Here is a 17,577-nt window from a genome sequence, read left to right as displayed (position 1 = left end):
ACCCCATTGGTCTTAATAGTATCACATATTTGCAAGAATTCAGTTAAGAACTGAAAAGGATCTTCTGATGGAAGTCCATGAAACTTGCAGTTCTGTTGCATCAGAGAAACTAATTGAGGCTTTAGCTCAAAATTGTTTGCTCCAACGGCAGAGATTGAGATGCTTCTTCCATGTAAATTGAATTTGGTGCAGTAAAGTCACCAAGCATCTTCCTTGCATTGTTATTATTTTCGGCCATGTCTCCTTCTTTTTCGAAAATTTCTGTCAGATTTTTTTCCAGAGAGTTGTGCTTTAGCTTCCCTTAGCTTCCTCTTCAGAGTCCTTTCAGGTTCAGGATCGGCTTCAACAAGAATGTTCTTATCCTTGTTCCTTCTCATATGAAAAATAAGAGAACAGAAAAGAAGAGGAATCCTCTATGTCACAGTATAGAGATTCTTTTATGTGAGTAGAAGAATAGGAGAATAGAAGAAGGAGAAGAGAAGAATTCAAAAATTAATTAAAATAAAATAAAAATATTTTTATTTTTATTTTAAATATTAATTAGAATTCAAAAATTAAAAATAAAAATAAAAATTGAAGTTAAAATTTGAAAGTTTTAAGAAGAAAAAAAATGAAATTAAACTAAATTAAAATTTAAAACAATTAGTTAATTAAAACAAATTTTTGAGAAAGGGGTTAGTAATTTTCGAAAATTGGAGAGATAAAAGTAGTTAGGTGGTTTTGAAAAAGATATGATTGAAACAAATAAATAGGATTAATTTGAAAAAGATTTGAAAATCAATTTGAAAAGATAAGAGGTTAGAAAAGATTTTGAAATTGATTTTGAAAAAGATGTGATTGACATTTATTTTGAAAAAGTTTTGAAAAAGAAATTTAAAAAGATTTGATTTTGAAAATTAAAGTTGGTTACTTGACTAACAAGAAACAAAAAGATATGATTTTAAAATTTAAAGATTGAACCTTTCTTAATAGGCAAGTAACAAACTTTAAAATTATTGAATCAATCATATTAATTGTTAGTAAAGATTTTGAAATTATGAAACAAAATAAGAAAAAGATTTTTGAAAATCAATTTGAAATTTTCGAAAATATGAAAGAAAAAATGAAAAAGATTTGATTTTTGAAAAATATTTGAAAAAGATGGGATTTTTAAATTGAAAATTTGATTTGACTCATAAGAAACAACTAGATTTTAAAAATTTTTGAAAAAGTCAACTCAAATTTTTGAATTTTATGAGATGAAAAAGGGAAAGATATTTTTTTATTTTTGAATTTTTAATGAAGAAAGAGGAAAACAACCAAAAGACTTAAAACATGAAAATTATGAATCAAAACACACAATGCATGCAAGAACACTTTGAATGTCAAGATGAACACCAAGAACACTTTGAATATCAAGATGAACACCAAGAACTTATTTTTGAATTTTTTTTAGAAAAGAGAAACATGCAAGACACCAAACTTAGAAATTTTCAAACTTGAGACAATATAAATGCAAGAATGCATATGAAAAACAAGATGCAACACACAACAAGAAAATATGAAGATCAAATAAGAGGATTCATCAAGAACAACTTAAAGATCATGAAGAATGCAATGCATGAATTTTCGAAAAATGCAAGAAAGAGATAAACATGCAATTGACACCAAACTTATGACTTGACACTAGATTCAAGCAAAAAACATCAAATTATTTTTGGTTTTATGATTTTATTAAAAAAAATTTTGTATTTTTTTTCGAAAATTAATTGGAAAAGAAAAATAAGGATTTCAAAATTTCTAATGAGAATTCCAGGAATCATGCAATATTAGTCTAAAGCTCCGGTCCAGGAACTAGACATGGCTTACTAGCCAGCCAAGCTTTCAGTGAAAGCTCCGGCCCAAAATACTAGACATGGCCAATGGCCAGCCAAGCTTCAGCATACATAGTTCAAGCATGTGAAGAGGAAGCCTCAGTCCAAAAGAATTTAGACATGGCTTTACAGCCAGCAAGGCTTCAACATGTTATCTTGAAACTCTAGAATTCATTCTTAAAAATTCTGAAGCCATAGAATAATTTATTTTCAAATAATTTTTTTTGAAAATTTTTTGAAAATAAAAAGAATAAAAACAAAAACTTAAAATTAAAATAAAATTACCTAATCTGAGCAACAAGATGAACCGTCAGTTGTCCAAACTCGAACAATCCCCAGCAACGGCGCCAAAAATTTGGTGTTGTTGCCGGACCAAAAACTTGGCACTGTTGTTGCCAGAAACAAATGCGAAATTGTTGTTCGTTCCCTCCCCGGCAACGGCGCCAAAAACATGGTATGCAAAATCGTGATCGTTCCTTCCTTGGTAACGGCGTCAAAAACTTAATACGCACGTTCATGATTTTAGTTCCAGCAAGTGCACTGGGTCGTCCAAGTAATAAACCTTACATGAGTAAGGGTCGATCCCACGGAGATTGTCGGCTTGAAGCAAGCTATGGTCACATTGCAAATCTCAGTCAGGCGAATTTAAATGGTTATGGTGAATTGATAATTAAAATATAATTAAAATATAAAATAGGATAGAAATACTTATGTAATTCATTGGTGAGAATTTCAGATAAGCGTATAGAGATGCTTTTGTTCCTCCTGAACCTCTGCTTTCCTGCTGTCTTCATCCAATCATTCCTACTCCTTTCCATGGCAAGCTTTATGTAGGGCATCACCGTTGTCAATGGCTACTTCCCGTCCTCTCAGTGAAAATGGTCCAAAATGCGCTGTCACCGCACGGCTAATCATCTGTCGGTTCTCGATCATGCTGGAATAGGATTCAGTAATCCTTTTGCGTCTGTCACTACGCCCAGCACTCGCGAGTTTGAAGCTCGTCACAGCCATCCCTTCCCAGATCCTACTCGGAATACCACAGACAATGTTTAGACTTTCCGGATCTCAAGAATGGCTGCCAATAATTCTAGCCTATACCACGAAGACTCTGATCGTGAATCAGAAGGCTAAGAGATATGCATTCAAGCTTGTTTTCATGTAGAACGGAAGTGGTTGTCAGGCACGCGTTCATAGGTGAGAATGATGATGAGCGTCATATAATCATCACATTCATCATGTTCTTGTGTGCGAATGAATATCTTAGAGAAGAAATAGGCTTGAGTTGAATAGAAAAACAATAGTACTTTGCATTAATTCATGAGGAACAGCAGAGCTCCACACCTTAATCTATGGTGTGTAGAAACTCTACCGTTGAAAATACATAAGAACAAGGTCCAGGCATGGTCGAATGGCCATCCTCCATAAAGGTCTAAGATAGCATAAGACTGATCAAAGATATAAATACAATAGTAAAAAGTCCTATTTATACTAAACTAGTTACTAGAGTTTACAGAAATGAGTAAATGATGCAGAAATCCACTTCCGGGCCCACTTGGTGTGTGCTTGGGCTGAGCATTGAAGCTTTCACGTGTAGAGGTCTTCCTTGGAGTTAAACGCCAGTTTGTAACCTGTTTCTGGCGTTTAACTCTGCTCTGCAACCTGTTTCTGGCGTTTAACTCCAGATTAGGGCAGAAAGCTGGCGTTGAACGCCAGTTTGCGTCATCTAAACTCGGGCAAAGTATGAACTATTATATATTGCTGGAAAGCCCTGGATGTCTACTTTCCAAAGCAATTAATAGCGCGTCATTTGGACTTGTGTAGCTCCCGAAAATTCACTTTGAGTGCAGGGAGGTCAGAATCCAACAGCATCTGCAGTCCTTCTTCAACCTCTGAATATAATTTTTGCTCAAGTCCCTCAATTTCAGTCAGAAATTACCTGAAATCACAGAAAAATACACAAACTCATAGTAAAGTGTAGAAATATGAATTTTATTTAAAAACTAATAAAAATATACTAAAAACTAATTAAATCATACTAAAAACTATGTAAAAATAATGCCAAAAAGCGTATAAATTATCCGCTCATCATCTACCATCATGCGTTGATCTCCCAAGTCCCCGACAGCGGTGCCAATGTTATGTGGGTATCCTGAAATAGGTGGATTGGGCTTAAAGGATTGGCCCAAACACCAATAGAAGGTGGCCTCGGACTTGCTGTGCGTCTTGGAACCGCCGTCCGAGTTTGTGTGTGCAAAAGAATAGGGGGTGGTACCTGCAAAGACACTCTGATGCCTAAGTCAGTAAGGGTGTAAGCAGGTTTAGAATGTATTGAAACTTAGTTTTACCTGAGTATGTCAATGTATTTATAGTGGTGATCCAATAACCACCATTGGAGTAGCTCCACTTCTGAAAGTGGATAACAGTCCCTTTATTTTAAGGTTGTTGAGATATTGCTTTTGGAAGAGATTTTAGGAGGCAGTTACTTATTTGAATAAGTGTTATCTGCCAACTCATCTCAAGGCCGACCCTTTTAGGGAGGGGCTCATGTCGAACCCGACCTCTTTCATGGGAGGTCGGTTAGGTGGCAAGGCCAATTTTTGGATTGGGTCTTTTGGCTTACTTGAGCTTGGACCACAGTGTTGGGTCAGGATATGAACAAAAATTAATACATTTAATTTGAATATAAATACTCTTATATATATATATATATATATATATATATATATATATATATTATTTGTCCCCCTTAAACAGTGGCGGATCTAGAATTTTATAAGGGGGACCAAATTAAATATAAAATAAATTAAAATATAATATAACAAAAAGTCAACAAAATATAATTTATAGTATATAGGTCAAAATTAATAATTATATTATATAAAAATCAACATTCAACTACATACTTTAAGTTTTGGTATTTTTAAATTTGTTCAGCGATATTTCATATAACTAAAAGTATCAATTTATTATCTGGAATAAATTTTGAAGCATTCTCTTTTTCAACATATACAATCATATAATAATCTGCTAAAAATTCATTTTTTTTATCTTATTTTAATAATTTTTTATTGTTTAAAAAGTCTATTCAATTGTTATTGTTGTCATAGAAAAGTCAAAATAATTTTTTTTATAGTTGTTGATTTTTTACATTAATCCAAACCTATATATTTCAATAACTTTTCAATTATATATATATTCATAAGCTTTTATTATTTTTTAAACTTATTTTTATTTGCTACTAATATATTATAATACACATTATAATTTATACATGTTAAGTTACTAACATGTAATTTTTTTTAGTGTGTAATATATTAAAATATACTTAATCTATAATTAATATATATATATATATATATATATATATATATATATATTGATCCGAAATTTGATTCAAATCCAATATAGCACCTATGGGTACATAAGAAATGTATTGAATCGATTTATTAAAAAGAATCGATTCGAGATTTATTTCGACCTTCACTCTGTTCTTGTATTTTTTTTTTTCCTCTTTCCTGGCCAATCCTGATGCTGTAGACTCTGCTTCAATATCTTTTTCTTGGGTTGAAAGAGATGATTCCAAATCCACCCCACTCGTGTCTTCCACTTTTGCTTGATTTCGAGAGTTAGAGACTCGAAATCAAGCAAAAGCGGAAGACACGAGTGGGGTGGGTTTGGAATCATCTCTTTCAACCCAAGAAAAAGTGTATAATTCAAAGAAAAAAAAGAAATGGTTGGTATATTGCTGTTTTTTTTTTTAAACGATTTAAGATCCCTTAAGTAATGTCTAAACCTAATGATTCAAGGGAAAGCTAAAAGATTCTGGACCAAGTAAATACCAATTCAAAATTGTCGCATATATATATATATAATAAACTAATAATACTATTTTTTTTTTTTTAAAATGGAGGGACCATGGTCCAATAACAGCCATCAACAACCATGTACCTAGGTAGTAGTAGTACACAAGAATCTCAGCGGATTTTTGAGGTTGCTTGATAGCGATTTCTACGACGGAGATTCTTTATATGAGACTATGCAATATACAATTGGGTTCAAATTTTATTGTCCTTAATAATATATTTAAGAAAAAATTATGATAACAGCAAATACCAAACACGTGATGCTCCAATAACAGCAAGTAATTTCTCATTTATATGCCTCTGACTTTTCATTCTCTAGTTCCAATGCCTATGCTCTATGCTCCATTCAAAAGCATTCCGCTCTTTAGCACCCACTTGTAAATTCTTCATATTTCCAAAGTTTGTCAACACTTCAACTTAATTTCAGGTTTGAATGCAATATCTATAATATAGTCCTCAACTTTATTCTTATTTATCTTTTTCAACAAAAAATAATGCCATTTCCAAGTGGAATTGATTGATTGATGAAACTTTTCTTTGATGTTTATTCTTCTGCTGTCTCTGAACTTTCCAGTGTTTCCTTCAACTTCAACCATGGCCATTGTGAATACTCTGCTTGTAACAGCCAATGTGGCATTCTTCTATGCAATTCTGATATGGCTGCTTCTTCACACTTTGAGACAAAGCAAGTTTCTCCAACAAGGACCAAAATTCTTCTCCATTATCACTCTCCTATTCAATTTCATTCTTACCCTTTTAACTATAGCTTTTGCAGTTCATGAATATAGGACTAATAAAATAGTGAGATATAGTTCTGTTACATCTGCTCTAACATGGGTTATGGCAAGCTTGGTTTCATTCTATTCAATGAAGAAGACAACAAGAGACAACAAAAGATTCCCTTTTGTTCTGGTTCTCTGGTGGGTCTGGACCAGTATCATAGAGGCAATCTCAGTTTGTATTGGACTAATGAAGAACAACTTTAAATATTTGGACTTCTGGAATTTCTTGTCAGAGGATGATAACATAGTTGGTGTGGTTTCCTTGCCTATGTTGTTGCTTTTGTGTTTGAATTTATGTGCAAGAGAAGAACAACACAACACTGACATGTAGGGGTTATTTTCCCCATTTTTTTTGAATATGCAAAAAGCAAAATACATAAAATAAGAGAAGTCATAAATTTGTTACTAACCAATTAGTACAATTGAAAGACTTACTGCAGAGTATCTATTTACATTGCAATATATTTAAGTTAACGAAGCTGAATATTCATTGAAGAGTTTATTGATGAATTAAATGAATGAACGAAAAAAATTCTTCAATCCTGTTTAAAAAAAAAATGAATGAGTAATTAGTCTCTCCCCCGAATGGATACAAGAGCCTCTATATTTACTATCATATTAGTCAATTTATTTCTCATGATTCATAGCATGCAACAAATTAAAGTGCTTTTCCTTTTAGTTTCTTTTTATTCTTTAAACTTTTTGTTTAATTAGATTTCTTTCACCTCTAGGCATCAAAACACGAAAAGGCATCAAAACCTCTAACTTTCTTTCAATTTTTTCTTCGTTTATCTGCTACCATAAATTATAATAGTAAATGAATAGCATAATATTTTTGAAGTTAAAAATCAAAATTAGCTTATAGAAGATCCTCAATTCAAAATTAAATCTAACTTTTACATAAGAGTAAAATTCTATTAATATTTAAAAAATTGTACAGCACGATTGTTTCAGATTGATGAAGATTGCTTTATCTTTATTCAACAACAACTAAGAATTTATAATTTAAAAAATTGAACAGAAAATAAAACAATTAACACTTTAACATATAACATTTCCCAAAAATTACATACTAACCTAAATGAGTGACCGGAGAAGACGACCCTGGAGCCTGGAGGAAGCTGGGTGCTGGATAGGGAACAGCTGACTGAAGACGAAGCTGGCTGCTGGAGAGGGAACCGGGAACAACGATGCTGACAGAGATACCAACTGAGACGCCAACGATGGAGAGAAAGTTGGTTGCTGCGTCGCTGCCGCTACCAGGAAGACGATGGAGAAGACGATGCACCAGATGGTCCCACGGACGAGGTGGAGAAGACGATGAAGATTGGAGAAGCTGGTTGCATGGTAGGAGGAAGCTCTGCCTCTGCTAGGGTTTCTGTCATGGCACAGCTCTTGGTTCACCCTGGAGAAGAAGAAGATGATGATGATGATGATGATGGAGAGAACTTCACAACTGCAGGCATTTGGAGCCAACTCACATTTCGATGGCTGAATCCCATTTTTAGAAAGGGTCGAGTTCAGAAGCTTGAGCTTGCTCACATTCCTGAAGTTCCTCATTCTGAAACTGCAGAAAATGCTTCTTCCTTATTAGAAGAATCGCTTGGCAAACAGAAACTTGAAGGGAATTCCTTGACTAAAGCTATAACCAGTTCTGTGTGGAAGTCCTTGACTTTTAAATGCAGTTTTTGCCGGTATATTTTATTACTCTTTGGATGCTATGTACTTTTTTACATTTATTGTTTATGGTGATTATTGATTTGTTTTTGTTTTATATTTGAAGGGGTTAATACAATTGCATCCTATATGGGGTCCATTGTTGATTACATACTTTGTGAATTTATTGGTGGATGATAATTCCAATTCAAGCATCCAATGCGGCCTCATTCTTGCATTCATATTCTTCCTCTCAAAGACATTGGAGTCACTGAGCCAAAGACAACGGTACTTTGGTGCTCAGAGAATTGGAATTCAAGTGCGCGCGGCTCTTATGACTCTAATTTACAGCAAGTCCTTAATGATCAAGTGTGCAGGGCCAACCCATGGAAAAATCATAAACTTGGTGAATGTGGATGTTGAAAGAATTGGGGATTTCTGCTGGTACATTCATGGAGTTTGGTTGATTCCAGTTCAGGTTAGTTTGGGCTTAGTGATATTGTACATAAACTTGGGATTCTTGCCTTCAATTTCTGCACTTGCTGTCACCATTTTGGTTATGGTGTGTAACACACCTTTGGCCAATATGCAAGAAAAATTACACTCCAAGATCATGGAAGCTAAGGATACAAGAATCAAGATGACTTCAGAGATAATGAAGAACATAAGGATACTTAAATTACATTCATGGGAATCTACATTCTTACAGAAACTCCTCCAATTGAGAGACACTGAGAAGAGCTGGCTGCAGAAGTACCTCTACACTCACTCAGCAGTAGCCACTCTTTTCTGGACTTCTCCAACTTTGGTTTCTGTTGTTACTTTCGGCATCTGCATACTGGTGAACACAGAACTGACTGCGGCTACTGTCCTCTCAGCCTTGGCAACTTTTCGGATTCTGCAGGAACCAATCTACAATCTTCCTGAAGTGATTTCCATGATAGCTCAAACAAAAGTCTCTCTTGATCGAATCCAAGAGTTGATCAATGAAGAGGATCAGAACCAGTTTATGAACAAGCACACTTCAAAAGATTCATCAATTGTTATTAAAATTAAGCCAAGTGAATATGCATGGGAAACAAGTAACCAAGATGATGCGAACAAAGTAGAAGACTAGATTGAAGAGAAAATTGATCCGGACTGACAACCATTCCATGGTGGCATAATTATGAAAGGCTACTCTAGAGTATTCATCAACAAGATCCTTGATTTTGGTCATGAATATTTGTTCTTGATTGAAACAACGAATCGTGGCGGCCCCAGCAATAGATTCTGAGAAATGATGCAAGATTGGGGCCTTTCTGATCCCTACCATCCTGGCTAAACTTAAGTGGAGGCCAGAAACAACGGATTCAACTCACAAGAGCTGTTTACAATGATTCAGATATTTACTTCCTTGATGATCCTTTCAGTGCAGTTGATGCTCATACCGGAACTCATTTATTTAAAGTTAGTACTAATTATTATTGAGCTTGTTGTTTCTCTTTTTTAATTATCTGTTATTTCAGCTTCATTTCTTTCAAATTACTTCACTAAGAACTGGACATGCTGTACAGAAATGCCTTATGCAACTTTTGTTTGAGAAGACAGTTGTTTATGCTACTCATCAACTAGAATTTTTGGAAGCTGCAGATTTAATTCTGGTAAGCTTATACAAAACTTGTCTTTCAGTAGTGAAACTACTAATAAGTGTTTGCCTTGTCACCATTATTTAATTCCATTACTCCTTTAGGTAATGAAAGATGGAAAAATAGTGGAGTCAGGAAGGTAGAAAGAACTCATAGCATGTCCCAACTGTGAATTTGTTCGACAAATGGCTGCTCATGAAGAAACAATAAACCAAATAAATCCATGGCATGAAGAGAACTCTATTAGCTGCAGGCGCCTTCAAAAGAATCAAATTGAAGTTGCTGAAGAGAATCTTCAAGAAAGCATAAGCAATTGGAAGAGAAACAAAGAAGAAGAAGCAGAGACCGGTCGAGTGAAATGGAGTGTTTACTAAACCTTTGTCACATCTGCATATAGAGGATCACTTTTTCCGGTCATTCTTCTCTGCCAGATTCTGTTTCAAGTGATGCAAATGGGAAGCAATTATTGGATTTCTTGGGCTGCAGAACAAACTGGGAGGGTAACCAAAGGGATGCTTATGGGAACATTTGTTCTTCTTTCTGGTGGAAGCTCTATCTTTATACTTGGAAGGACTGTTTTGATGGCAGTGGTGGCTATTGAGACAGCTCAGCGTCTTTTTCATGGAATGATTACGTCTGTTTTTAGAGCACCTGTTTCATTTTTTGATACCACACCATCAAGCAGAATCCTCAGTAGGGTCAGTTCATCTACTATTCTTTATATGTAATTATTGTTATAATTTCTATTCATGTTTTAACCATTTTTCCTTCTGAATTTTGATGTTACAGTCATCAACAGATCAAAGTACAATTGACACAAACATACCATACAGATTAGCAGGGCTAGTGTTTGCACTAATTCAGTTGTTGAGTATGATCATGCTAATGTCGCAGGTCGCGTGGCAACTCATCCTTGTGTTTCTTGTGGTGTTTGCTATCTCCATATGGTATCATCATTTCATAATGGATTCTCAATCTTATATGTAAATAATAATAATAGTAATAAAGCAAGTAATGTTCTTTGCAGGCTTATTACATTACTACTGCCAGGGAATTAGCCAGGATGGTAGGGATCAGAAAGGCCCCAATCTTGCATCATTTTTCAGAATCTATTGCTGGGGCCGCCACGATTCGTTGTTTCAATCAAGAACAAATATTCATGACCAAAATCAAGGATCTTGTTGATGAATACTCTAGAGTAGCCTTTCTTGTTGTCAGTCCGGATCAATTTTCTCTTCAATCTAGTCTTCTACTTTGTTCTCATCATCTTGGTTACTTGTTTCCCATGCATATTCACTTGGCTTGATTTCAATAACAATTCATGAATCTTTTGAAGTGTGCTTGTTCATAAACTGGTTCTGATCCTCTTCATTGATCAACTCTTGGATTCGATCAAGAGAGACTTTTGTTTGAGCTATCATGGAAATCACTTCAGGAAGATTGTAGATTGGCTCCTGCAGAATCCGAAAAGTTGCCAAGGCTGAGAGGACAGTAGCCACAGTCAGTTCTGTGTTCACCAGTATGCAGATGCCGAAAGTAACAACAGAAACCAAAGATGGAGAAGTCCAGAAAAGAGTGGCTACTGCTGAGCGAGTGTAGAGGTACTTCTGCAGCCAACTCTTCTCAGTGTCTCTCAATTGGAGGAGTTTCGGTAAGAATGTAGATTCCCATGAATGTAATTTCAGTATCCTTATGTTCTTCATTATCTTTGAAGTCATCTTGATTCTTGTATTCTTAGCTTCCATGATCTTGGAGTGTAATTTTTCTTGCATATTGGCCAAAGGTGTGTTACACACCATAACCAAAATGGTGACAACAAGTGCAGAAATTGAAGGCAAGAATCCCAAGTTTATGTACAATATCACTAAGCCCAAACTAACCTGAACTGGAAGCAACCAAACTCCATGAATGTACCAGCAGAAATCCTCAATTCTTTCAACAACCACATTCACCAAGTTTATGATTTTTCCATGGGTTGGCCCTGCACACTTGATCATTAAGGACTTGCTGTAAATTAGAGTCATAAGAGCCGCGCGCACTTGAATTCCAATTCTCTGAGCACCAAAGTACCGTCCTCTTTGGCTCAGTGACTCCAATGTCTTTGAGAGGAAGAATATGAATGCAAGAATGAGGTCGCATTGGATGCTTGAATTGGAATTATCATCCACCAAGAAATTCACAAAGTATTAACATATAGGATGCAATTGTATTAACCCCTTCAAATATAAAACAAAAACAATCAATAAGCACCATAAACAATAAATGTAAAAAAGTACATAGCATCCAAAGAGTAATAAAATATACCGGCAAAAACTGCATTTAAAGCCAAGGACTTCCACACAGAACTGGTTATAGCTTTAGTCAAGGAATCCCCTTCAAGTTTCTGTTTGCCAAGCGATTCTTCCAATAAGGAAGAAGCATTTTCTGCAGTTTCAGAATGAGGAACATCAGGAATGTGAGCAAGCTCAAGCTTCTGAACTCGACCCTTTCTAAAAATGGGATTCAGCCATCGAAATGTGAGTTGGCTCCAAATGCCTACAGTTGTGAAGTTCTCTCCATCTTCATCATCATCATCATCTTCTTCTCCAGGGTGAACCAAGAGCTGTTCCATGTCAGTGTTGTGTTGTTCTTCTCTTGCACATAAATTCAAACACAAAAGCAACAACAACATAGGCAAGGAAACCACACCAACTATGTTATCATCCTCTGAAAAAAAATTCCAGAAGTCCAAGTATTCAAAGTTGTTCTTCATTAGTCCAATAGAAATTGAGATTGCCTCTATGATACTGGTCAAGACCCACCAGAGAACCAGAACAAAAGGGAATCTTTTGTTGTCTCTTGTTGTCTTCTTCATGGAATAGAATGAAACCAAACTTGCCATAACCCATGTTAGAGCAAATGTAACAGAACTATATCTCACTATTTTATTAGTCCTATATTCATGAACTGCAAAAGCTATAGTTAAAAGGGTAAGAATGAAATTGAATAGGAGAGTGATAATGGAGAAGAATTTTGGTCTTTGTTGGAGAAACACAGCACGTTGAAGCTTGCTTTGTCTCAAAGTGTGAAGAAGCAGCCATATCAGAATTGCATAGAAGAATGCCACATTGGCTGTTACAAGAAGAGTATCCACAATGGCCATGGTTGAAGTTGAAGGAAACACTGGAAAGTTCAGAGACAGCAGAAGAGTAAACATCAAAGAAAAGTTTCATCAATCAATCAATTCCACTTGGAAATGGCATTATTTTTTGTTTGAAAAAGATAAATAAGAATAAAGTTGAGGACTATATATAGATATTGCATTCAAACCTAAAATTAAGTTGAAATGTTGACAAACTTTGGAAATATGAAGAATTTACAAGTGGGTGCTAAAGAGCGGAATGCTTTTGAATGGAGCATAGAGCATAGGCATTGGAACTAGAGAATGAAAAGTCAGAGGCATATAAATGAGAAATTACTTGCTGTTATTGGAGCATCATGTGTTTGGTATTTGCTGTTATCATAATTTTTTCTTAAATATATTATTAAGGACAATAAAATTTGAACCCAATTGTATATTGCATAGTCTCATATAAAGAATCTCCGTCGTAGAAATCACTATCAAGCAACCTCAAAAATCCGCTGAGATTCTTGTGTACTACCTAGGTACATTGTTGTTGATGGCAGTTATTGGACCCCCCATTTTTTTTTTAAAAAAAAGTAGTATTATTAGTTTATTATATATATATTAAGTATATTATAATATATTATAATCTATATATATTAATTATAGATTAAGTATATTTTAATATATTACACACTAAAAAAAATTACATGTTAGTAATTTAATATGTATAAATTATAATGTGTATTATAATATATTAGTAGCAAATAAAAAATAAGTTTAAAAAATAATAAAAGTTTATGAATATATAAATAATTGAAAAGTTATTGAAATATACAGGTTTGGATTAATGTAAAAAATCAATAATTATAAAAAAAAATTATTTTGACTTTTTCTATGACAACAATAACAATTGAATAGACTTTTTAAACAATAAAAATTATTAAAACAAGATAGAAAAACGAATTTTTAGCAGATTATTATATGATTGTATATGTTGAAAAAGAGAATATTTCAAAATTTATTCCAAATAATAAATTGATAATTTTAGTTATATGAAATATCGCTGAACAAATTTAAAAATACCAAAACTTAAAGTATGTAGTTAAATGTTGATTTTTATATAATATAATTATTAATTTTGACCTATATACTATAAAATATATTTTGTTGACTTTTTGTTACATTATATTTTAATTTATTTTATATTTAATTTAGTCCCCCTCTTATAAAATTTCTAAATTCGCCATTGGGTGGATAAGTAAAACCTAAAAGGCATTTATATACGTGAGTCATCGTTAAGGGAGCCTAAGGTGGCCTGGTCCCCCAATTTTTTTTTAAAAAAAAGTAGTATTATTAGTTTATTATTATTATTATTATTATTATTATTATTATTATTATTATTATTATTATTATATATATATATATATATTATAGATTAAGTATATTTTAATATATTACACACTAAAAAATATTACATGTGTTACGGATCTAGCCCACGGATCCTATATCCGGAACGGTCCCCGAACCCGGGTTCGACCCGCTTCGCCCTTCCAGAAGGTCCGAAACCGGCCCACTAGAGTTCCTAACCAACTCTCGAATTCAAATGTCTCCCTTATCTTAGCCAAATAAGATAAGATAAGATATTCACCATCACCTATAAATAGAGGACCCAGATCCCTCCAGGTATTCACTCATTCCTCACACTTTACACCTCTCAGATCCATTCTGACTTGAGCGTCGGAGTGTCTTTGCAGGTACCTCTCCCCATCGCTCCAGTCAAGCAATCAAGCATCCGCCTCAACCCGTAAGTTTCCGATCCATCCCTCAACCCGTACCAGAGACATCTTGTACATTGGCGCCGTCTGTGGGGAACTTGCGCCGACTAGAGTCGGAATGGGGGATGTACTCGAAGAAACCTCCTCAAGCCGGGATAACTCTCGAGCAAAGAACCCGACCCCCGAGCATCAGGAGGTCACAAACCATGGAAGGATAGCAAGCACCATCCACCACGCGCAGAATAAAGAAAACGATCACATCGTCCCGAATCCGCGACACCCTGAGAAAACAGGGGACAAAGCGGCACAAATAATCCAAGATCTCTGCCTCCGAGTCCAAGAACTCGAAGGCAGACTAGCTTCCAAGGAAAGGTATAACACCGAACACGGAAGTCACGCAACCTCTAGATCAAAATCTCGCCACGGCAGATCGCCAACACGATGACACGATAGGAAATATGATCGCAGCACCTCGCGCGACCCTAGGCGAGAAAAGTCGCCGGAACGACGGTACAGCAAAAGACATAACCGCAGTACCTCCTGAGATCTAAGTCATCAACGCGACTCAGATGAAGATCGGCGACACCGAGAAACTAAGCGCACAAGAAACGACCACACAATAATGGGAGCTACACCTTTCACAGAAAGGATCTTAAGAGCAAAACTCCCCAAAGGTTTCGATAAACCCACCGACATGAAGTACGACGGAACTAAGGATCCCCAGGAACATCTAACGGCCTTCGAGGCCAGGATGAACCTAGAAGGAGCGGCCGACGCAGTCCGATGCAGGGCCTTCCCGGTGACCCTAGCCGGGCCAGCAATCAAATGGTTCAACGCCCTCCCAAACGGATCCATAGCCGGTTTCCACGACATCACACGGAAGTTCATGGCCCAGTTCACGACCAGAATTGCTAAAGCTAAACACCCCATCAGCTTGCTAGGGATGACACAAAAACAAGACGAATCCACAAGGAAATACCTCGACCGCTTCAATGACGAATGCCTAACGGTCGATGGGCTCACGGATTCAGTCGCAAGCCTCTGCTTAACTAACGGGCTCATGAACGAAGACTTCCGCAAACACCTCACCACCAAACCAGTGTGGACCATGCATGAGATCCAGAACATCGCCAGAGATTACATAAATGATGAGGAGGTCAGCTAGGTCGTCGCTGCCAACAAGCGACAACACACCCACACCCAACACGGCAACCCGGCGCAACGACATAACCCACCATCCAGAGAAAATCAAAGGGACCACCCCAAATCGACAAACACAAACCGACCACCAAGAATCGGCAAATTCTCTAATTACACACCCTTGACAGCACCAATTACCGAGATATACCACCAAATAGCAGATCGAGGCATCATATCGAAAGCCCGACAACTCAAAGAAAGAATGGGAGGCAACAAAACCCTTTACTGTGACTACCACCGAGGTTACGGACACAGGACACAAGACTGTTTCGACCTTAAAGACGCCCTCGAACAAGCCATAAGAGACGGCAAGCTCCCAGAGTTCGCCAAAATCATTAGAGAACCAAAACATGCGGAGAGAGACAGGTCGCCAGAAAGAGAAGGGCGCAACCCAAGAACGCAAAAACAACCCCCTAAGGAAAGCCAAGAGGAAGACCCAACCATCATAGTAAACGTCATCACAGGCAAAGACATATCGGGCAAGTCAAAATTAACACTGAAAAAAGATCTCAAAGTCATGGCCGTAAGAAACCACACTCTAACCACCCTGGCCGACAATACGATAACTTTCTTACCTAAAGACTGCCAGCACGGCACCTCGGCGGAAGACGCCCCTTTCGTCATCTCAGCAAGAATCGGAACAAGACTAGTACGAAGGATATTGGTGGACACCGGTGCAGACTCAAACATCCTCTTCCGAGGAGCCTTCGACAAACTCGGGCTCCACAATGACAATCTCTAAACACATCGCAACGGTGTCATGGGACTCGGAGACAACTTCCTTAAACTGGACGGCTCAATCACCCTCCCCATCACCATAGGGACAGGTAACCAGAGGAAGACAATCCTATCCGAATTCGTGATCCTAAAAAACTCCACCGCCTACAACGTCATTCTCGGAAGAAAGACAATCAATGACTTCTCCGCCGTCATTTTTACCAAATACCTCCTCATGAAGTTCACAACCGAAGATGGCTCCATCGGTACTATCCACGGAGACCGGGAGGTCGCAGCAGAATGCGACAACACCAGCCTAGCTCTACGGAAGAAATCCCGGGATGCGGCCGGAATTTTCCTAGCTGATTTGGACGCTCGACAAGACGGCCAACCCAGGCCAGAGCCAGAAGGCGACATGGAAAAACTACAAATAAGGCCAACCAAAGAGGAATACATCTTCATCAACAGGAACCTCCCATACGATCTTAAAGAGGAGCTTTTCCAACTCCTGAAACAAAATAAAGACTTGTTCGCTTTCACACCAGCCGACATGCCGGGAATACACCCCGACCTAATGTCCCATCGGCTAGCCGTGGACCCCAAAGCCAAACCAGTAGCACAAAGGAGACGAAAAATGTCACCAGACCGAGCCGCCGAGGTCAAAAGGCAAGTTAAAGCCCTACTCGAAGCCAACTTCATCAGGGAACTCCCCTACACAACCTGGCTAGCCAATGTCGTGCTAGTGAAAAAATCTAACGGGAAGTGGTGAATGTGCGTCGACTACACGGACCTCAATAAAGCCTGTCCAAAATACGCCTTTCCCCTACCAAACATCGACAGATTAGTAGATGCCGCATCCGGCCATCGATACCTCAGCTTCATGGACGCATACTCCGGCTACAACCAGATACCGATGCACTGACCCAACGAAGAAAAAACAGCATTCATCACCCCAGACGGGACATACTGCTACATAGTGATGCCCTTCGGCCTAAAA

The 17,577-nt window shown here is 36.8% G+C and overlaps 2 protein-coding genes and 2 pseudogenes across 3 annotated transcripts; 3 read left to right on the top strand and 1 right to left on the bottom strand.

Annotated features, from left to right (window-relative positions):
• The first annotated feature begins 6,017 nt into the window (after positions 1–6,017).
• LOC148577022 (uncharacterized) lies at positions 6,018–6,878 on the top strand. The gene is made up of 2 exons (XM_088501469.1): positions 6,018–6,143; positions 6,291–6,878. Exon 2 carries the CDS (start codon positions 6,311–6,313, stop codon positions 6,827–6,829), a length of 519 nt encoding a protein of 172 aa, XP_088357595.1. The 5' UTR covers positions 6,018–6,143; positions 6,291–6,310; the 3' UTR covers positions 6,830–6,878.
• Positions 6,879–7,430: 552 nt separating this feature from the next.
• On the top strand, positions 7,431–11,110 carry LOC107608197 (ABC transporter C family member 7-like; annotated as a pseudogene). Its single transcript, XR_015902364.1, has 6 exons — positions 7,431–8,192; positions 8,282–9,603; positions 9,711–9,797; positions 9,887–10,480; positions 10,572–10,729; positions 10,810–11,110. The product of XR_015902364.1 is annotated as an ABC transporter C family member 7-like (transcript).
• On the bottom strand, positions 11,024–13,205 carry LOC107608185 (ABC transporter C family member 6-like; annotated as a pseudogene).
• Positions 13,206–16,623: 3,418 nt separating this feature from the next.
• On the top strand, positions 16,624–17,349 carry LOC148577021 (uncharacterized). Its single transcript, XM_088502829.1, has one exon. It carries the CDS (start codon positions 16,624–16,626, stop codon positions 17,347–17,349), a length of 726 nt encoding a protein of 241 aa, XP_088358955.1.
• Positions 17,350–17,577: the final 228 nt, after the last annotated feature.

This window comes from Arachis ipaensis, chromosome B1 (genome assembly GCF_059453495.1).
Source record: "Arachis ipaensis isolate K30076 ecotype BB chromosome B1, ASM5945349v1, whole genome shotgun sequence".
Taxonomy (NCBI): domain Eukaryota; kingdom Viridiplantae; phylum Streptophyta; class Magnoliopsida; order Fabales; family Fabaceae; genus Arachis; species Arachis ipaensis.
This window is presented reverse-complemented; position numbering and strand designations above follow the sequence as displayed.

Coding starts and splice junctions, on each gene's coding strand:
- LOC148577022 (XM_088501469.1), top strand. CDS start 6,311: ATGGCCATTGTGAATACTCTGCTTGTAACAGCCAATGTGGCATTCTTC.
- LOC148577021 (XM_088502829.1), top strand. CDS start 16,624: ATGGGACTCGGAGACAACTTCCTTAAACTGGACGGCTCAATCACCCTC.